The following is a 22,948-nucleotide window of genomic DNA, read 5'->3' as shown; positions in this document are numbered from 1 at the left end:
GATAGTTTTTAAAACTTTTCTTTGAACATTTCTCTTTACCAGGTATAGAAATATTGAACATGGGAAAAAAAGGCTGTTTGGCTGAGTCAAGCATCATCCAATTGGGTAATAAGTCTTTTTGCTTTCCAGTTGGCATAGGAAAGCTATGTGTCACAAGGATACATGTGTTGACTGATTAATAACTAGAGCATGAGGGCAAGTTATGTGATGATACCTCGAGGAATACATTTTAACTGAGTTGGCAACCCTCATGCCTGCAAGCAGAAAATTGGAAGGGGAAGGTTGACCTTAGAAAACTGGGGTAAGGTGGAAAGCAAGAAGTTCATGCTCTCACTGTCTGTGACCTACTCACCATGCCAGATAGCAGGATGAAGGTGTGCTGGAAGTTAAACAGGGGCATAAGGTAGAAATATACAGTCACCCTGAATGTTCTCAATGATGCTGGATGCCACAGGTCCATGTCACAGCTGACCCCATCATTTGGAGAACCATCCCCTCCATGGGACTCAGGAAATGCTGGTGTCCTTGTCTGGTTCTACTCTGCTCCCTTCTATAGTGTGCCACCTGGTCCAGCAAGAGAAAGAGAAGAATGTCAGTGATTGTATTGCACAGTGTTTAGGTGATGTAACTGCCATAGCTGAATAGCTGAAGCTATGTGGAGGCAGCGAGAGGTAAATATATGGCTGGCAGTATTGTTAAATGTGTGAAGATGAGGTGAAGTATCTGGATGTTAAGTGTAAGTACCAGTTGCTGCTGATGGTGAATTGAGTAGCATGAGAGGCTGATGGGGTTGTCAGTAGGAGATCAGTCACTGATCTTGGCAACCCACATAAGGTGGAAAGCAGGAGGTTTCTGATCCCACTATCTGCAGCTTGCACTTCATGCTAGGTAGCAGGATGAGGGTGAGGTGGGAGTTGAGAAGTGACATAAGGCTGGAACATTCTGTCATCCTCAATGCTGTCTGCAATGACGGGTGTAAAGGTCTCTCTTGTAGCTGGTCCCAAGATGCAGTGCACCTTCTCCTTCATAGGGCTCAGTAGATGCAGACATGCCTGTCTCCTGCCAGTTCTACCCTGCTTCCTGTGATAGTGTGCAACTTGTCCTGCAAGAGAAGGGAAGAATGTCAGTGAGTGTTTTGCATTGTGTTTGGATGATGTGCCTGCCACTGCTGAATAGCTGAACAAACGTGAAGGCTGGAAGAGGTGGGTGCCAGGCTGGCAGCATCAGAATTTTTGTGAGGGTGAGGAGGCCTCTATGAATGTTAGGCCTGTGTCCTGACTACTAGGGATTGCTGATTGCTGATTGATGAGTGATTAGTGTACGGTGCATTGAGCAGTGTGACAGGCTAATGTTGTGATGTGTGGAAGATATCATTTGAAAATACATTCACTGACCTTGACCACCTGCGTGAGGTCATTGAACTTCTTCCGGCTCTGCTGAGAGGTCCTTGGGCCAGATTCCGTGAGTTGATCTCCCTGGTCACCTGGTCCCATTTCTTTCTGAAGGTGGTCCTTGACGTCCTCCTGGGCCCCCTTAAAAGCATGACCTCTATCTTTCTGTCGACTTTCATCACAAAGGTCTCCAGCATCACATCTGTGAACATTGGAGTCCACTCTCTTCTCTGCTTCTCCATTTGTTTAGCTTCCACTCACACTACAGGCTGACTGGCTGACTTTACGACTTACAGGTTAGCTGTAACAAATGCTGGTCATACATTGAAATGTCCCATGCTTAGCCAACCAGAAGCGTGGGTGGCACTTGACCGAATGCTGCAATCAGGCAAATGAGGAGGCAGCACAAAGTTTGCATGCTGCGTGCCTCAATGGGACCAGGTCCAGGCAACTCAGCAATTGTGACTTCCATGCCCGAAAATGGGAGCCATTGAATTTTTAGCTGCTGTTGTCAAGAAATTACAAGAGTTTATAATTAAGGATAAAGTGACTAAACCTTTGAAATTTTTCAACTGATTAGAGAGAGCCTGCATGGATTTGTAAAGGGTAGGTCATGCCTGATGAACTTGATTGATTTTTTTGAAGAGGTGGACAGGGGAATATCCATGGAAGCTATTTATATGGATTTCCAGATGGCATTCAATAAAGTCCCTCATAAAAGACTTTTATCTAAAGTTGAAACTCATGGAATTGAAGGCAAATTATTGACTGGGTTAGGAAATTGGCTGACTGGCAGAAGTAGAGAGTAGGGTTAAATGAGCAGGTATTCTAAATAGTAGGACTAATGAAGTTCCAAGGGAGGTGGGGGTGGTCTTGTGGCACCATGGTAGCATCTCTACCTCTGCGCCAGGAGCACTGGGTTCAAGTCTCACTTCAGGACTTGATGGCCATGGCAGGTGTGTCATAACACAGCCAAACAGCTGATTGTTAATCTGTAAATCCTTCTGATACACCTATGGCGGGTGGTAAGAGCAGGAGAGTTTCCTGATCAGCCATCTGCAGAAGGAAACAGCATCCCACTGCAGTGCATAACTATGGACCAATCACAGAAGTCCATGGTCACCAATGCCCTTTCAGGGCATGGTACCTGAGGAGAGAGAGAGGGAATGGTGTCCCACAGGGATCTTTGTTGGGGCCTCAACTGTTCACAGTATTTATTAATGATTTAGATGATGAGACAGAAAGTCACATAGCCAAACTTGTTGATGACACAAAGATAAGTCGCATTGTAAGCATGTAGATGGAAGCATAAAATTATAAAGATATGTTAATAGGTTAAGTTAATGGGCAACAACCATGGCAAATGTATTTCAGTGTAGGCAAGCACAAGGTCAGACACTTTGGACCCAAAAGAGTTAGAATAGAATACTTTCTAAATGGTGAAAAGCTAGAAACCTCCAAGGTCGAACGAGACTTGAGGGTCCATGTACATAGATCATTAAAATGCCACAAACAGGTACAGAAAGTAATCTAAACGGCTAATGGAATTCTGGCCTTTATACCTAGAGAACTAGAATATACGAGGGTAGAAGTCATGCTTCAGATATACAAAGCCCTGGTTAGACCAGGCCTGAAATACTGTGAGCCATTCAGTGCACCATACTTTAGGAAGGATCAAATGTCTATGGAGAAAGTGCAGTATAGATTTATGAGAATGATACCTGGCTACCAAGATTTATGAGGAGATTACACAAATGAGGGTTGTATTACCTGGAATTCAGAAGGTTGAGAGGCGATTTGATCAAAATTTTCAAGCTATTAAAGGGAACTGATAGAGTAGGGGAGTGCTGTTTGGGAATCTAGGACCAGGGGTCAGGGTTTTCAGGAGTGAAATTAGGAAACACTTCTACACTAAAAGGGTGGTAGAAATTTGGAACTCTCTTCTGCAAACAGAAATTGATGCTATTTCAATTGTTCATTTTAAAACTGAGATTGATAATTTTTTGTTATCCAAAGGTATTTAGGGCCAATATAAGATCACAGATCAGCCTTGATCTCAATAAACTGGCTCGATGGATTAAATGGCCTCCTCCTGTTGGCATCTTCCAATTTAACCATTTAGTGGTTCACATCTTGAGGGCTGGGGAACTACTGGAAGGCTTAATTGTCAGCTGGGTCAATCAACCCTCAGCTAGGGAAGGAGTCTGAGGTTCAACTACCATAATTCCTATCCTAGGGAGCTACAATAGGTTCAATGACCTATGTTCTAAGTTAATCCACCAACACATTGTCACAGAGTGACAGGACATGGAGTTACATCTGTTATTTTCTCACAAATTTCCATGTGTGATTATCATTTAAAAGTTTACAATAAGTTAAGGCAGACATTGTTGTAGAGTGCTCCAGTGCATCAGAGTGAGATGACACCCAATCCCCTTCACCACATGGTAAATTTCTGATTTTAGCTAGGCTTATTAGGGAAGAGAGACAGTTAAAAAAGGAAGCCATTGATTGGAGTGTCCCCTACAATGAAGAGACACCAAAAGAGTCTGTGCTGAATCACCTCTTTCTCACTTCCCACTGGGAAATTTACAGCATTAGGATAGAGACCTGAGAAGAAGCCACAAGTCTACACATGTTAAGGAATAGAATGTGTGGGGATTCTAAGAAACCTAAAAAAAGAATGCCGGGGAGGAATAATTATGTTCAGCAGTAAACTGAAACCTTTGTTGCAAAATATGTTAACACCATTTACAGATATTTTGTCTGTTTATAATGCACCAGGTGCTCTATCTTATGCAGAACTTGGAACAAGCATTAAGAAATCTGGTGGGCACTATATCTATCTTCTGGAGACTTTGGGTCCACTTCCAGCCTTTGTTCGATTGTGGTGTGAAATCATTGTAATCAGGTAAGGTACCTCTGTGTAATGTTAATAATCACATACTTTCTGTCAAATGAAATACGCAGATCGCTAAACTGGATAGTCTCTGAAAGCAGGTGAGGGGATTGCGATACACAATTAACCTGCACATTCTGCAGCATGCTAACTTGGTACTCAGTGCTAACTGCACTGTTTATTAGCAACATGCGTCAGCAGGGGTCCCATAATCATAACTTGTTAGCGCCACTTAAAGCTAACCTACAGTACTTAAAGGGGAACCACACTGTGGCTGGAGCAGTTGCGTAAGAAGTGAACCTAACCAGGGAGCAGGTCCCAAGGGTCTCAAACACTGTACATGAAGCCTTGATGGAGGAAGTAGAAAGAAGGAAAGATGTCCTGTATCCATAGGGAGCCAGGAGGTCCTCCAGCCACACACCCAAAAGGCAGTGAGAGCAGATAGCCATGGCACTCAATGCCAGGAGTTAAGTCCCAACGACCCTTTAGCAGTGCTGAAAGAGCTCCAATGATTTCACATGAGTCATCAAGGTCAGTGAATGCATCTTTAAATGCCATATGCTACTGACGGCAGCAGTAACCTCAGGCACTCAGCAAATCATCACAGCCCCATCATGCACCTCCCTACAGTCTTTATCAATCGGTACTTATACTTAATATTTGTATGCTTCACCTCACCCTCCTTCTTGTTTGTCCTGCGAGGCAACGATGACTATGTACGTCCATCATCTGGGATGATAGGGTTTCCGTGGGTAGGTAGGTGACTGCTAAGGCTGATCTGTGCCCGAAAGGTTCTGCTGCAAATGGGACAGAATATCGCAGATGATTGAGTTTTGGACGAGTTGCAAGCTCAGGATCTCCTCTCCTTGCATTTTCTCTCTCCGACTGATAGGCGCTTGCTTTTGACGGAGACGGCATCATCTTTATTTGGTTAAGCACTGTTACAAACCTCATCCACATATCACAGCTTGCACACACTGCCAGATATTCAACTAGGACAGCCACATCAGCCAAACTGATTGCATGGTACTCATCAACCCACTACCATCTATCTTTCAGGTCAAGGTGGCACACTCAGAGACAGCAAGAGGTGATGGTATTTTCATTTTTAATCCTTGTTCTAATATCCCACTTGCCCCTCATCTCACAATCTGTTCTGATTTACAAGATGCAGATGTTGTAAGCATGCAGCTCTTACTTCACCCCCACTCCCCTCACCATAACCTTACCCTTGTGCCTTTTTCCTCACAGATACCCAAGAGGTATGACTTGGCCAATCAGTGGACAAACACCAAAAAGACAGTAATGTAATGATAAAGACACAGCATCATCACTTGATTTCATACTCACAGCCACTAACTACACAGCCTGCACTGAGCCTATTGTTTTTTTCATTCTTTCATGGGATGTGGGCATCACTGGCAAGGTTAGCATCTGTTGCCAATCCCAAATTGCCCTTGAACTGAGTGGCTTGCTAGGCCATTTCAAAGGGCAGTTAAGAGTCAGCCACATTGCTGTGGGTCCTGAGTCACATGTAGGCCAGACCAGGCAAGGACAGCAGAATTCCTTCCATAAAGGGCATTAATGAGCCAAATTAGTTTTTACAACAATCAATGACAGTTTCATGCTCACCATTATTGGGACTAGTTTTATATTTCAGATTTATTAATTGAATTTGAATTACACCAGCTGCCGTGGTGGGATTTGAACCCATATCCCCAGAGCATTAGCCTGAGCCTCTTGGTTATAAGTCTGATGACATTACCAAAACGTTGCCATCTCACCTAAGGATAAATTAGAGAGAGGATCTGCACATAGTGAGTCACTGGGATAAGTGGCCTGCAACCTGGGGCAAGGATAGTGCAGATGCCAGCTCACCAGAGGGTGAGTGGGTATACAGGTTCCATTGCAGAGGATTCTGATGAGTATTCAATGAGGCAGCCTACAGAAGAACGCTGATGGCTATAACCAAAATGCTTGGTACATTGTGAAAGCTGCCAGAAAACTTGCAGTAAATACCAAGGAGAATGGAGGAGTCCAGCATCAACTTAACATGGAGCTTTGCACAGAGCTTGGAGCCCATCCTTTCCGGCTAAAAAAGTGGTGGCCAATGTTGTTTATATACTTATGTATCCAACCATGATGGTCAATGTCACAGTTTGCATTGCTGCACCATGGCTGTGGATTACAGTATGCAAAGAGGTTTGCAGGGTGGCAGAGTCATCCAACAACCTGTCCTCCAACAGATTACTAGGATTGCTGAGCTCTGCCCTGGGGTAGTGGCAGTGGTTCCATGGAGCATGAACCTCTTGTCTTTTCTCACCTCCACTCCTGCCTCTCCATCAATACTCTTATGTTACCTCTCAGCCAACCAGCCCACACTGGTGCTCACGGTGAGATGATGCCATCCGCAGCTGGGCCTTCTAAGCTCAAAGCTGAGGAGGTCATCCTCCAAGGTCATCTGGACTATCCTCCACAGAAAGTCAGCAGCCTTCCACCAACCAAAGTGCAGCTTCTGGGGTTGCAGTGCATCGAAGCACTAGGAATGGCAATGGCACGAGGGAGACAGGTGCTAAGGAATACATAAGAGTGACTTTTATATTCAATATAGTATGGTTTGATTTATAAGTTTGGTTTGGATTAATTATTTTATGGTGGTTTTTACTTTTGCATTATGGCCAAGTGGATATTATGATGATCAGCGACAGGGGGAAGTTAAGGAGTGAGGCTGTTGGCAAATGGTTACAATTATTGATATCACACTCAAGTGAGTTCTGCTCTTCTTCTTCCTCCTGCTCTTCCTTGTCATCTGCTTACCACACAGCTGGTGGAAAAGGCTGTCACCTCATGAAGGCAGGACTGTACAGCATGTAGCTGATCATCATACCCATTGATGCCCACTCTGTCAAGTACTTAAGGAGCCTTCCAGAGCGGTTCAGTCAGCGGAAGCAATACTTCAACAGGCCATTGTCTGGCAGCATGGTTTTCATTGTATGTATGCTGCACACATATGCATGGATTGTGTACCATGTCAACCATGTCAACAATGGATAGCCCTTGTCACCCAGAAGTCACTGTTTGGTTTGCCATGATGGTTCAGATGCAGCTGACATAACTGCTGAAGAATGATTGCATCATGACTGCTGTGAGGATGTCAGGAATTGATCTGAAAGACTTACTGCTATGGTCGCGCATCAGGCAGATGTTGAGGGATTGGAATCCTTTTCAGTTCTGGTATAGGGCAGAGTTGAGAGGCAGCACCTGCAAAGCGATCTGCTTTACCATCAATGGCACCCTGCACCGTGGGGAAGCCTGCAATCCTTGCAAATCTCAGCTCTGCCTCCTTGTCTCTAGCAAGTTATAATGAAGTATAATTAATTATTTTTGAATAGAGCATGCAGTGACCTTCCTAATGCAACTGTGGGTAAACTGTGAGATGTTGCAAATATCTCCAGTTCCAGCACAGAATGTTGGACTGGTTTGAAACCCTGTAGGCCTCTTTGAGCACTGGTATCTGCAACCATAATGGCAGCAGCATGAGCCTTAATGGTAACAAACAGAGATTTCATGGCCTCAGCCTGAGCTGCTATTGCAACACTGAGATGTATGGCTTCTGCTTTTGTTGCCATGGAAGCTGAGATATTGGCCATAAGATGCTGCATCATGGCTGGATCCACAAGTATTCTCATGGAGTTGGACATCACTTACACACTGAAAAGAATCAGCTCCAAACTGCACGAAATTGTGCGTCAAGTTAAAGCCAACTCCTTCAAGTTCCTCGACTTTGGCAATCCTCCTGAGGGCCTGTTGTCAATGCACCAAGCATTTCTGTGTGAATGCCCATCAGGCTTTTTCTGTATATCACCCCATCAAAGTCCTCATCTGAGCCCTCTGCAGCCAAACCCATGTGCAATTCTATGCTCTGAAGCCATGTTCTCTGTGAAGCTGACACAGACGCTATCCCTGCAAAATATGTGCAGTGCCAATAATGGAGCTGGTGGATGTAAGTGTGAGATCAAGTGATGGTGCTTCTTCCTCCAAGTCTGTTCTCCCTCTAAGCTTTCAGCCTCAGGTACCATTGGCTGGATGGCAGCAGGTCTTGGATACCTGAAAGCAGAAATGCAGAAGACCAGTATTGGGGTGAGGGAGGGCATGTGGAAGAAAGCATGGGCTGCATGCTTACACCACCTGCAGCTTGTACATTAAAACAGACTGTGGGATGAGGGGGAAATGGAATTTGAGAGGTTGCATTAGGCAGGGCCATACTGTCATCCTTGATGGCTTTAGCACCACTATTGCCCACAACCTCATGATGGCCATTTAAATTAACCCTGGCACCATTTCCTTCAATATGATCAGTGCACACAGCTGTGCCTGCCCGCAACTGTTAGTTACTGCTGCCATTTATTGTGGGCATCCTTGTCCTGCAAAAGAGAGGGAAGTATGTTAGTGAGTGAGCTGCAATGTATTTGGGTGATATGCCTGCCACAGTAAACCTCAGCCAATCAGCAGCCTTTTCTCCTGTAGTTGTCGTGGTCATTTGAAATTTGGTATTCTTGTGTTTGGCTTGATGAATGCAAGATGAAAAGCTTCGGTAACATGTCTCTCTTTTACGCAACTTTCATTGTAGGAGATAGTCATTATCTGGCACTTGTGTGGCACAAATGCTACTTGCCACTTATCAGCCCAAGCCTGAAGGCTGTCCACTCTTGCTTCATGCAGCCACTGATTTCTTTTTTTATCATCTGGGGAATTGAACCTCTTCGTAAGCCTACTGAACAAACCCTCACAACATCTTTATAACACATTGGAATGAGTCTGATGCAAAGAAATTAAGGGTGGTGGTGACTGTCACTGCTGCAGGAAAAGCATTGCAACAAGCAGTAGATCTTTTTCTAGGGGGCTTCAGAGGTTAGCAACAGTTTCCTCATGCATTACGCCTGAGACAGATCCAGCAAGTTCACTGCTGACCTAGAAACACTGGCACTCTGCAAGCAGCACCCCTCACTCTCTCCCCTGTTGTCTTCTAACAGATCCAAACATTGATCCTGCTTCTCCTCTTCTTTTTTATGTGACGAAAACAAAACACCTCTCTTCAGCTTTAAATGCTTATTCATGGTGCGTAATTAAAATAAATTCAGTCAAAAGAAATCTTCAAGCTCAGCTAAAAATCTAAAAGCCACAATAGCAGACAAATCACTATGAAATAAATATTGCTTGCAAGTGCTCTTCGAAACCTATTCCACTAGGTTTTACTCAGCTGGGTCAGAGTTAGGCAGGATTTCCACTTTTTCAAGTTAAAATAGAATCAGGATCATAAAGGCCCAAGTTTGTTTATGTTCATGAGGTTCCCATCTTGCGACCGGCATGCCTCAGATGACAAAGCAACGTGCACAGTTAAAATGATGGCTGGCACACATCTAGAAGGAATAGGATGGTAAGTCTGTCCATCTTTCTTTAACTCCCGTGCTGCCACATTTACATGAGAGGTGGGAAGGAGGACATAATACTCCCTGTAACTTTTCACGCCACATATAATCTCATACAAGTTGTTGTGAAATTTGTTGTTTACACAAATCTATGGGGATAGATGAAAATCATGTCCCATGAGTGGTTTTCCAACACTTCAATCTTATCTTTGAAATGATTAAATTACAATTTTGAATGTATTTAAGTTTTTGTGTTTTAGCTCTGCAATTCTGGAGTATGTTTGGTACTATAATTTTAAAAAGTAATGGTGAAGTTGAACTATGTAATTAAAAAAGGAGTGCCAGTTGTTCTCTCAATTTCTCTCAGACTCACATGTATTCTGTACAAGTTTATATTCAACTCCACAATAACACTTATTCATAGCTCATTCACGTATCCTCTTTTTTTTGAGCAGACCAGCAATCACTGCTGTTGTTGGCTTGTCTTTTGGACGTTACATTGTTGAGCCATTCTTTGCCCCTTGCCAAGCTCCAGCTTTGGCAGTGAAACTTCTCACAGCTGCTGGAGTCTGTAAGTAACATTGTTATACCTGTCTGTCACAGAAATTTGTTTGTCCGTTACAAGGCTAGGTACGCTGGCCTGAATTTCCTCTTGTTTTTTGGCATGTGTAATTGAGTGTGCAGCAACAGAATTTGGGCAAGACTTGGTCATACCATTCAGGTTTGGCAGGCTTACTATAATTGCACTAAGATAAAAGCAAAATACTGCGGATGCTGGAAATCTGAAACAAAAACAAAAATTGTTGGAAAAACTCAGCAGGTCTGACAGCATCTGTGAAGAGGAACACAGTTAACGTTTCGAGTCCAGAAGAGTCATACGGACTCGAAACGTTAACTCTGTGTTCCTCTCCACAGATACTTTCAGATCTGCTGAGTTTTTCCAGCAATTTTTGTTTTTGTTATTATAATTACATGTTGCTAAGGACTACAGGAGAATGCCACTTAAAATATAAGCAGTTACCCAGAAAAATTAGAAGAATTAAAACCACTTCTAACCCCTGGATGACTGTAGTATTGACCCCTGCCCCTGACCAACCCCCCCCACCGCCGACTACTTTCCAACCCCAACAGGATCCCCGAGCCCCTGATTAACCCCTACTCCCAGCTGACCCCTCCCCCGATTATCCCCCATTCCCCCCAATTACCCCGACTCCCCAACTACTCCCATACCCCCACTCCCTCAACTGCCATCCCGACTGCCCCCCACCCCGTCTACCCTCACCGACCCCCCCCCCCCCCTCCAACTGACCATGCAACCTCCCTCCACCCATCCTGAACCCCAATCCTACCCACTTACCTTACACGCTTACCTTCTCCCTGGCTTCTCAAAGTGGTTGGGACCTTTAAACCTACCTGCTTTACGGCAGCTAGCACTGTAAAAAAAGGGGCGTGTCTTCCTGTCCCCCGACCCTCCTGCATTCAACAGAAGGACTCAGGAACCTTCTGCACTGCACTATCCTCATCTGGCCCAAGTCAGAAGGTTGGGTGAGAAAAGTGTGGCTGCATTTCAGCATAACTAAATTGGAGTAGAGTGGCAATCTTTATTCAAAAATGGAGAAAGCAGGAAACTACAGGCCAGTTAGCCTAACATCTGTCATAGGGAAAATGTTAGAAGCTATTATTAAAGATGCTCTAGCAGGGCATTTAGAACAATTCAAGGCAATCAGGCAGAGTCAATATGATTTTGTAAAAGGGAAATCATGTTTAACCAATTTATTGAAGTTCTTTGAAGGAGTCACATGTGCTGTGGATAAAGTGGAACCGGTGGATATGCTGTACTTAGATTTCCCGAAGGCATTTGATAAAGTGCCACATCAAAGAAAATAAAAGCTCATGGTGTAGGGGGTAACATATTGGCATGAATAGAAGATTAGCTAGCTAACAGGAAGCAGAGAGTTGGCATAAATGGGTCTTTTTCTGGTTGGCAGGGTATGACGATTGGTGTGCTGCAGGGATCAGTGCTGGGGCCTCAACTGTTTACAATTTATATAAATGACTTGGATGAAAGGACCAAAGAAATGGTGGTTAAATTTGCTGATGACACAAAGATAGGTAGGAAAGTAACTTGTGAAGAGGTTGTAAGGAGGCTACAAAGGGGCATAGATAGGTTAAGTAAGTGGGCAAAGATCTGGCAAATGGAGTATAATGTGAGCAAATGTGAAATTATTAATTTTGGTAGGAAGAATAAAAAAGCTTATAATCTAAATGGTGAGAGACTCCAGAGCTCTGAGATTCAGCGGGATCTGGGTGTCCTAGTGCATGAATCACGAAAGGTTAGTATGCAGGCACAGCAGGTAATTAGGAAAGCTAATAGAATGTTATCATTTATTGTGAGGGGAATTGAATGCAAAAGTAGGGAGGTTATGCTTCAGTTGTACAGGGCATTGATGAGGCCACATCTGGAGTACTCTTATTTAAAGAAAGATGTAAATGCATTAGAAACAGTTCAGAGAAGGTTCACTAGTCTAATACCAGGGATGGACAGGTTGTCCTATGAGGCAAGGCTCATAAGCTTGTATCCACTGGAATTTAGAATAAGAGGTGACTTAATTGAAACATTTAAAATCTTGAGGGGTCTTGATAGGGTGGATGTGGAGAGGATGTTTCCTCTTATCGGACAGTCTAGAATAGGGGTCACTGTTTAAAATAAGGGGTAGCTCATTTAAGACAGAGATGAGGAGAAATTTTTTCTCTCAGAGGGTTGTGAGTCTTTGGAACTCTCTTCCTCAAAAGGCGGTGGAAGCAGTCTTTGAACATTTTTAAGCAGAGCTAGATAGATTATAGATTAACAAGGGGGTGAAAGGTTACCAGGGGTAGGCAGGAATGTGGGGTTGAGGTCACATTCAGATCAGCCGTGATCTTATTGAATGCCACTCTTGGTGATGGACATTGACGTCCCCCACCAGAGTACATTCTGCTCACCCTTAGTGCTTCCTCCAAGTGGTGATTAACATGGAGGAACACTGATTCATTAGCTGAGGGGAGTTTGGGGCGGGGTGGGGGGTGCGTGCAGTATGTGGTAATCAGCAGGAGGTTTCCTTGCCTACGTTTGACCTGATGCCATGAGACTTCATGAGGTCTGGAGTCGATGTTGAGGACTCCCAGGGCAACTCCCTCCCAACTGTATACCACTGTGCCACCACCTCTGCTGGGTCTGTCCTGCTGGTGCGATAGGACATACCCAGCGATGGTGATGGTAGTGTCTGGGACAACGTCTGTAAGGTATATTTCCGTGAGTGTTGTTACGAAAGCATAATAATTTTCCAAATATTTTTCTGATTTGTTGTAAAGTAGGTTTATGGGGGTGAATGCAATTCGTTCTGTCTGTGTGATTTAATTACATTTGAAGTCAGGTAAACTGCAATCTTGTAATTATCAAAAGAAGCTAGGTGTAGAAATGTGCTTGAAATGCCAATGAATTAACATGGATGCTGGCTTTGCATGTAAGATGTGAAAGGAATTTGCATTTTTAGATAAAAGAAAGGATTGTTTGAATTTCAAAGGGGTGTTAGTCTGTTTACAACTAGCCAGATAAGCAAGGCAAAGGTGTGCATTTATTTTTCTCAAAGGTCACTAACGATATTGGCAACATGAATGTTTTTATAATATGGAAAATGTACCATTCCAAAGACATATGGAACAATAGAATTTACATATTAAAGCGAGAGAAACATATATAAAGGAGAATGAAAGGCTATGTGAGGTAAGGACCATGTAAGATCTAACAGGAGTGTGTGAAACAGCCTTCAAGAAGTCTCTGGTCATTTGTGCATAAGTTTGTTATATCCAGTAACTGAAGTTGGAGAAAGCTATTTGGAATTCCACTGTCAAGTGGATACTGTGTTAACTTGCTGGTGTTGTTTTAAATCTAAAATCTATTTTGGACTGTTGCCTTAAAAGGGGTATGTAACTGGGAGACAGGTTAATTAGGAATTTTAGGAGTTTTATAGTATTAAGTAATTGTAGTCTTATGTATGTGCTTGAAATCTTTTATTTTGTTAATAAGTATTTTAATTTTTAAAATCTCTAAAGGTCTTGGTGGACTCATTACTTCTGAATTTACTGCACACATCTTCTCGTAATAAATACAAATTTCAAAACCATTGTGACAGTGCAACCAAGTTTCCCTTGTGGACTTGGTCCACCTGGCACACATCATCTGCCATGTCATAACAGTATGACTATGTCAGGCTATTGCTTGACTAGTCTGCGAGAGAGCTCTCCCAATTTTGGCACTAACCCCCAGATTGAAGGAAATTGTATTTTATATAGCAAAATAATACCATAGCAGCACTATTTTCATATCTTTCATGACGTATTTTAATTTTTGTTCAACAGAAAGCAAAAACATGTAAAAACCAGCCAAGAAATTCATAAATATTTAGTCAACAGAATAAATGTATAACATTGGAATACTGAATGTTAAGAAATTAATTCAATACAAGACTGTATATTGGTTAGGTTGTGCAGAAACAAAGCAGTCCATTTGATTGGCCACTTTTTCCACTAGCCTAAACATCCACTCCCTGCATCACTGGCATACATGGTTACAGTGTACGCCATTTGCAGATAAACTACAGCAATGTGCCAAGGTTTCTTTGGTAGAACCTCCCAAATTTATGGTCTCCCCCACCCAGAAGGATAAGGGTAGCAGGTGTGTAGGAACATCATCACCTCCAAGTTCCCTTTCAAGTCACATACCACCCTGACTTGGATGTATGTTGCCATTTGATGTTGGATAAATGTCTCGATTTCCGGACCCTGTGGCATTGAGGGAGTACTTTACTTCAAGGCCTGCAGTGGTTGAAGATAAAGGCACCACCACAGTTTCAAAGGCAACTGGAACAGTAAATGCTGGCCTTGCTCGTGGTGTTCGCATCCAACAACTAATTTTAAAAAACGCTAATAAAAGAGCAAAGCACTGTGGGTGCTGGAAATCTTATTTAAATAAAAAAAATGCTGGAAACACACAATAGGTCTGGTTGCATCTATGGAGAGAGAAACAGAAGTAACATTTCAGAATTCTGCCAAAGTGTCACTGTCACTGGCCTGAAATATTAACTCTTTCTCTCAACAGGTGCTGACAGGCCAGCTGAGTATTTTAGACGCTTTCTGTTTTCAATTATAACTTTTAAAAGCACTGTTGGGGCAGCATTTTCCCCCCGTTGGGGTGGGGGTGGGGGTGGGGGGTTGGTTGTGCGGGAGCTGGTATGGGTGGGCGGGTTCCCGATCGGCGCCCCCCCAGTAGGGGGCGTGCACCATTTTACATCGGCCTGCCCAGCGTGACATCCGTCCGGAAGCGCTGTTCGCTCCCTGTGCGGGGCGGGGGGATTCCCTGAGCCGGGAGTGCACTCTCTCACGTATGCGCGCGAAAGAGCGCACAGGTCTCCCTGAGGCAAAGTGCTGCCTCGGCTCAAGTGTGAAAACGTTATTAAAGGCAGAAAAAACTGGTCGTGACATGTCCCCTCATATGACACTGTCACATGAGCTGGAACACGTCCACTTATACTTAAAAATTGGGCAGGCCCATTAATTAGGTGAATTATATTTTTAAAGGCCTTAAGCGGTCACCGACAGTTTGGTGGGTGCACAGCCGACTCAGCTGCGCGCCCGGTGAACTGACAATCTAAATGACGCGGGGTGATGTCAGACCGCACGCCCGACTTCACCCCATGTCATTTTACGCGTCAGCAAGTGGGCCCTGCCCCCGCCCCCGCCCCCCACCCCGACCGGAAATTGCTGCCCTTGGTTTTGTTTAGTGTCTACACAAACTTGACAATGATTTTGTTTTTTTCTCACTTCCTGCAGCATTGGTGGTGTTTGTAAATTCCTGCAGTGTGAACTGGACTGCCCGAATTCAGGTGGTCCTCACAATCTTTAAACTGGCAGCACTGGGATTAATCATTGTTCCAGGGATGGTTGCCTTGGCCCAAGGTATGATTTATCCATAAAAAAGACACAAAGTTTCATATCGTACATGTATTACACAGAAGTAGGATATTCAGCCCATCATACAAGTGCCAAATCTCTGAAACAGCTATCAACAACTTCCCACCTTCCCCTGCTATTTCACAATCCTTGTATTAATTTTTCTTTTTCAAAAATATATCCACTTTTCTCTTAAAGGTTGTTATGGATTTTGCTTCCACTGCTATTTTACGTAAGACATTCCATTTCTTAACAAACCTCCATATAAACAAAATCTCCTAATCTCTCCCTTTGTACATTTGATAATGATGTTAGATTTAAATCCACTTGTTACTGGCTCACTGATTAGTAGAAATAGCTTTTCCCAGTTTATCAAATTTTCTGTTTAGCTTGATTGTTCTTTTGTATTATTTGGTTCAGATTTGTTATTTCCGATTCTCTTATAGTATTAAATAGAATCATAGAATGGTTATGTGGGGTGTGGATTCACACTACCCATGTACCTCAATGTCTTGGGCTGTTGGTAGTATTAGCATAGGACAAGTTAAAACAGCTGTTAACAGGGATACTTTGTGAAGCAGGCCTAATTGAAGGAAGGTCATTCAGTCATGTCTTATGGGTCTGGGACATGTTGGTTTGGTTACTATTTATAGAAATAAAGTGATTGAAGAGCTTAAGTGGACCATATAACCAGGTACTTGAATCATTGGGAGAAATTGAGATGAATGTAAATGTACCTTCTTGGCTCTATGTTACCTAAAGTATGTATTGTTTGTCTTTTGGTGTATTGTAATTTAGTGTTAGTATGCGTGGATGTAGAGATCAAAGGTAGAATTGATACATGTTTTGAATAAACCTTTGCTCTCTGTGGTCATATTGGAATTGTGATGCATGGTCCCTTTTTTCTAATTCTCTCACGGGATGTGGGCATCACTGACTAGGCCAGAATTTATTTCCCACCCCTAATTTCCCTTGAGAAGATGGTGATGAGCTGCCTTCTTGAACCGCTGCAGTCTATGTGGTATAGGTACGCCTAAAGTGCTGTTAGGAAGAGAGTTCCAGGATTTTGACCCAGCGACAGTGAAGGAATGATGATATAGTTACAAGTCAGGTTGTTGAGTGACTTGGTGGGAAACTTGCAGGTGGCGGTGTTCCAATGCATCTGCTGTCTTGAGTTCTTAGAGTGTATCATGTACTCAATAATGAAAGAATCATATAATCATATAGAATTGTGTGATACAATTTGACTGAGTACATTTTAGATGGTTTAACCATAAGATTGCTAAAGGCAAAGGTTTGATCCTACTGTTGTTACAACTGATGTCTATGTTTAAAGTAATGAAACATAGTACAGAAAAGCAGTCCAATAGGTTACAGCACAGCAGGAGGTCATTTGGCCATTGAGCTTTCCTGACTCTCTTTAAGTTGCATTTCAATTTTAATTTCTCTACTCATCCAACCAGCTCGAACTTTTGCTGCTTCACATTTACTTCTTGTGGGAATAGATCTGGTCTACACCTTAATCTCCTCTTTGAACATTCAACATTTTTTGTGTAATGTTTTATTTGCAAATTTTTCTTTTCATTTTATCTGAACTGGTTTTTCATTTCATCGACTTTGATGTTGCTTTTCCTATTTCAGTTACCTTTATCTTTAATTGTATCCTCTTCTTCTCAGGTTTTATGTCAAGCCTAATTATATAATAGTCACTGAAATGTTCTCCTACCATCACATTATCTATTTGGTCCACTTCGATTCCTGGTACTAGATTCAGCACTGTCTCTTTTCTTGTTGGACTAAAATATATTGATCGAAGGATAGGTTCTGGACATATTATAATAGAATCTAAACAGCATGAGTCAATGTCACTGTCTATGTGAGAACATGAATTCCATTTTGTAAGCTGTGTCAATTATTTCTACATGTGCCTGTTCAATTTTGTGGGAATGATCTACCAAGCTATAAATATGATCCATCACACAAGGGTTTCCTATCATTTTTAGTGGACTTGATTCTTTATTATACCAGTAATTAAACATTTATTGAATATTGACAAGTTGAAACAAGTTTGTGGTTTATAAGATCTTGAAACCTACAGACCTTTACCTTGAATTGAACTCAGCTTCTCTTTTCACAGGTCGTTATGAAAACTTTCAAAATGCTTTTGACAGTAGTAAAATCACATTAGACAGAATTCCACTGGCTTTCTACTCGGGCATGTTTGCTTACAGTGGCTGGTACGTAAGCACTTTAATTGATTTCCAACATATGTGGTGGGGCATAAGAGGAGACTGATGTTTGCACAGCTTGGAGGGACAAGCACACGAGTGCTTTTTAAAAATTTTTATCAGTGAGCTGAACTACACAGGGCAGAGTTTTGCCATCGGCGAGCAGGGGACGGGGCCCGCTCGCCAACGCATAAAATGACACGGGATGATGTCGGGCGGAACCCCCGACGTCATTCCGTCCCATTTAAATTTTCAGGAAGGTGGTGGGGCGGGGGGGGTGGGGGCGCAGCAAAATTAGCTGTGCGCCCGCCGACCTGTCAATGGCCAATTGAGGCCATTGACAGGATCATTTATAGCATAGCGCTTCCTGGCGGACATCACGCTGGGCGGGCCTTAATTGGCCCGCCCACGTAAAATGGCGGCAGGGCCCGCTTCTCCAGCAGGGATCGGCTCCCCGCCCGCCGGAGATTGGATTGGGCCCGCTCGCCCGACAGGCAGAACATTCTGCCCGTACAATTCGTTTCTAGACACCACTTTTTGTAAGTGAGCTATTTTTTGAATTCCTTCTGTTTGCGAAATTTGTCTGTCGTGTTCTATGTGAATTATTTCAGCCAACAGGTGCGCTGAGGTGATATGAGCCTGCAGGATCCCAATAGTGCATTCCATTCCACAACAGCTCTCTTTGGAGACTGGCTAGACAGTTTATTGTATACTCAAAACTCATTACGATCCAGTCGAATAGGTGTATTGAATAAAAAATGACTTGATGTTCTTTTGTGATGTTATTTATAAAAAGCCAAAGCAACTAGAAAAATTATTCAGAACAATGTTGTTAGCAATGTACTACAATGTGAAAAGAACAGGTTGAGTGCATATGGTAAGAATGTGTGGAACATAAGATAAGATTGTGAGCACATTCTTTGTAAAGAGAGCAACGATTGAATCCAAAAAAAGTTTGGAGCATGAGTGAGAGTGACAAGAGTAAGTGAAGTGAGTCAAACATATGGAAAGAATAATAGTGTGAATCCAGAGAGTACGTTGTTATGGACAGGAGTGGGATTAATTTAAACAGCACTAATTTCTCCTCTCACTACCCATCCGTAAACAGAAAGGTGTTTTGATTTATTTCCCTCTTTAAAAGCAGTGGCCTCGTATTTTGTGTGATCCAATTTTCTATTAATAACCCCACAGCAAACTTGAGATAGGAACAACTCAAAAGGGTATGTTGATTCAAAATGTGAAAGCAGAGTCTGCAACGTTACCTCCATAGTCAGGGAAGAATAGAGAAAACAACGTTTCACAGTACAGAGACCACGGAGAAAATAAATATTGGTTCACGTGAGTTCCAGTTCCAGAGAACTGAAAACCGATGCTGTATACTTTCAGTTTCCCAGTAGTGTTGACTTCACAAGATGAGATAGGCACACAGAGGTGAATCAGTCCTGTAGGCAATGGTACAGTAGTGTAGATGGGGCCAAATGTTCAACCTGGGAAGCTCCTTTCTGTGTGGCTGCTATTTTTGCTTTTGTTTATGGGATGTGGGCATCGCTGGCTAGGCATTTATTGCCCATCCCTAAATGCCCTTGTTCTGAGGGCATTTAAGAGTCAACCCCATTGCTATGGGTCTGGAGTTACAGCAGATTTCCTTCCCTAAAGTGACCCAGATGGGTTTTTACAAAAATCAGCAATAGTTTCATGGTCATCATCAGAGTTTTAGTTCCAGATTTCTCTTGAATTCAAATTTAACCATCTGCTAAGATGAGATTTGAACCTGGGCCTCCCAAGCATTGCCTGGGTCCCTGAAACATTAGTCCAGTGACAATACCACTAAACCACCAACTCCCCCTGTTAGTCAGAGGTTAAAGAACAGACTGAGGTTTTCAGCTCAGCAAGGCAATATTACTTGTTTAACAAGCCAGAGGCCTATGTCACATGACCCCCCCACCTCTCCACCAGGTCTTCAACAAAGAATGTGTATTCATGATAGATAAAAGCAAAATACTGTGGATGCTGGGAATCTGAAATTTGGCACCCATTGTCTATAATTTGGCTGGGTCTCAAAGACTGCTGAACATCCGTCAGTATGAGTTGAGGGGAATGCTTGAGGATCCTTTTGTCTTAGCAGATCCTCTGTTTCCTGCTGGCAAGCCTGGGTTATCAAATGCAAATGGCCTTTGTATAGCTCTCTTTGAAGTTGGGCTGTGCAGTCCCCAGGTGATTGTTAGTGGCTCCTCAGAGATAACGAGATGTGAGTTTTCCCAAAACTGCAAAATGGCTTCTTTTGTTCTGGGGTCACAGGCAGATATAGGTTCAGCAATTTTAAGGATTATGTTCAGCCGAGAGCCAGTTTTAAAATTTAGAAATGGCAATGAAATGAGGGGTATATGAATGGTATAAGGGTGTAAAATTTGAATGTGCGAATGAAGTGAGGGGTGTGCAAATGGAGCACGCAAATAGAGTATAAATAGTGTGCAAAAGTTTGAGAAACCAGCAAAGGATAACCACATATATATATAGGGAGAAATTGGAGTATGAGAGAAAACTAGCGAGAAATATAAAAACAGACAGTAAAAGCTTCTACAAGTATAAAAAGGAAAAGAGTAACTAAGGCAAGCATTGGACCTTTATAGGGTGAGACTGGAATTTAATAATGGGAAAAGAGGAAATGACAGAGGCTTTGAATAAATATTTTGTACCCATTTTCACAACAGAAGATACAAAAGCATCCCAAGAATGGTAGAAAATCAGGAAGCAAAAGAATGGGAGGAGCTTAAAGCAATGACTATCACTGGAGAAACAGTAATGGGAATACTAAAGGCTGACAAGTCCCCTGGATTTGATTGCCTACATCGTAGAGTCTTAAAAGATATAGCTGCAGAGATAGTGGATGCCTTGGTTATAATCTTCCAAAATTACCTAGGTTCTGGAAATGTCCCAGCAGATTGGGAAAATGCCAATGTAACACCTCGAACGCCTCTAGATAACTTGTTCAAGAAAGGAGGGAGTCAGAAAGCTGGAAACAATAGGCCAGTTAGCCTAACATCTGTCATCAGGAAAATGCTAGAATCTTTTAGTAAAGAGGTAATAGCAGGACATTTAGAAAATCCTAATAGATCAAGCAGAGTCAATACGGCTTTATGAAAGGGAAATTATGTTTGACAAATTTATTAGAGTTCTTTGAGGATGTAACAACCAGCGTGGATAAAGGGGAACCAGTAGATGTAGTGTATTTGGATTTCTAAAAGGCATTCGACCAGGTGCTTCAAAAAAGTTTACTACACAAGATAAGAGCTTACGGTATAGGGGGTGATATATTAACATGGTTATAGAACTGGCTAGTTAACAGGAAACAGAGAGTCAGGACAAATGGGTCAATTTCAGATTGACAAACTGTAACTATTGGAGTACCACAGGGATCAATGCTGGAGCCTCAACTGTTTACGATCTATATTAATGACTTGGATGTACGAACCAACTATATTGTAGCTGACAATATGAAGCTAGGTTGGAAATAAGTTGAGGGGAAGATGCAAAGGGATATAGATAAGTTGTGAGTGGGCAAAAATCTGGCAGATGGAGTATAGTGTGGGAAAATATGAGGTTGTTTACTTTGGCAGGAAGAATAGAAAAGCAGAATACTGTATTATTTAAATGGAGAGAGACTGCAGAATGCTGCGGTACAGAGGGACCTGGGTATCCATGTACGTGAATCAAAAAGGTCAGCATGCGGGTACAACAAATAATTAGGAAGGCACATTGAATGTTGGCCTTTATTGCAAGGGGGATGGAGCATCAAAGTCGGGAAGGCTTTCTACAACTGTAGAGGGTAGTGGGAGACCACACTTAGAGTATGTGTACATTTTTGGTCACCTTACGTAAGGAGGGACATATTGGCATTAGAAACAGTTCATAGAAGGCTGATTCCTGGGGTGAAGAGTTTGTCTTATAGGAAAGGTTGAGCAAGTTGAACCTATACTCATTGGAGTGTAGGAGGATGAATGGTGATCTCATTGAAACATATAAGATTCTGAGGTGCTTAACAAGGTAGACACTGAGAGGATATTTCCCCTTGCAGGGGAATCTAGAACCAGTGGCACAGTTTCAGAATAAGGAGTCTCCCATTTAAAATGGAGATGAGGAGGAATTTCTTCTCTGAGAGTGTCATTAGTCTTTGGAATTCTCTTCCCCAGAGGCTGGGTCATTGAATATATTCCAGGCTGAGTTAGACAAATTTTTGATTGACAAGAGAGCTAAGGGGTATGGGGCAGCAGGCAGGAAGGTGGAGTTAAGGCTACAATCATATCAGCCATGATCTTATTGAATGGCAGAGCAGGCTCGAGGAGCCAAATGACCTACACCTGCTCTAATTTCTCATGTTTTCATGAATGGAATGGGAGGTGTATTACACAATACTTGTATACAAGTAGTGTGTGTGAATGGAGTGAGGGATGTACACATGTTGCATGTGAATAAAGAGGGGTGTGCATGGTCATGTATGAATGGTGTAAGGGATGTGCACGTATGAGTGAATGGAGTGAGATGTGTGTACATTATGTGTGTGAATGGAGTGAGGAGCGTGCACATGGTGTATGTGAATGCAGTGAGGAGCGTGCACGTGATGTATGTGAATGGAGTGAGGAGTGTGCACATGATGTATGTGAATGGAGTGAGGAGTGTGCATGTGGTGTATGTGAATGAAGTGAGAAGTGTGCACGTGATGTTTGTGAATGGAGTGAGGAGTGTGAACGTGATGTTTGTGAATGGAGTGAGGAGTGTGCACGTGGTGTATGTGAATGGAGTGAGGAGTGTGCACGTGGTGTGTGTGAATGGAGTGAGGGGTGTGCACGTGGTGTATGTGAATGGAGTGAGGGGTGTGCACGTGGTGTATGTGAATGGAGTGAGGAGTGTGCACGTGGTGTGTGTGAATGGAGTGAGGGATGTGCACGTGGTGTGCGTGAATAGAGTGAGGGGTGTGCACGTGGTGTGTGTGAATGGAGTGAGGGGTGTGCACGT

At 42.9% G+C, this 22,948-nt stretch overlaps 1 protein-coding gene across 2 annotated transcripts in view; it reads left to right on the top strand.

The window, feature by feature from the left end:
- Positions 1–22,948, top strand: part of LOC144696672 (cystine/glutamate transporter-like) — an 81,264-nt gene that overhangs the window by 9,002 nt on the left and 49,314 nt on the right. For both annotated transcript variants that reach the window (XM_078568246.1, XM_078568244.1), the window contains 4 exons: positions 4,176–4,302; positions 10,175–10,290; positions 15,588–15,713; positions 17,845–17,944. In XM_078568246.1, the coding sequence (XP_078424372.1) occupies positions 4,176–4,302; positions 10,175–10,290; positions 15,588–15,713; positions 17,845–17,944 (469 nt within the window). The remainder of the gene's footprint in view (positions 1–4,175; positions 4,303–10,174; positions 10,291–15,587; positions 15,714–17,844; positions 17,945–22,948) is intronic.

Source organism: Cetorhinus maximus, chromosome 22, assembly GCF_964194155.1.
Source record: "Cetorhinus maximus chromosome 22, sCetMax3.hap1.1, whole genome shotgun sequence".
In the NCBI taxonomy this organism is placed as follows: Eukaryota; Metazoa; Chordata; class Chondrichthyes; order Lamniformes; family Cetorhinidae; genus Cetorhinus; species Cetorhinus maximus.
This window is presented reverse-complemented; position numbering and strand designations above follow the sequence as displayed.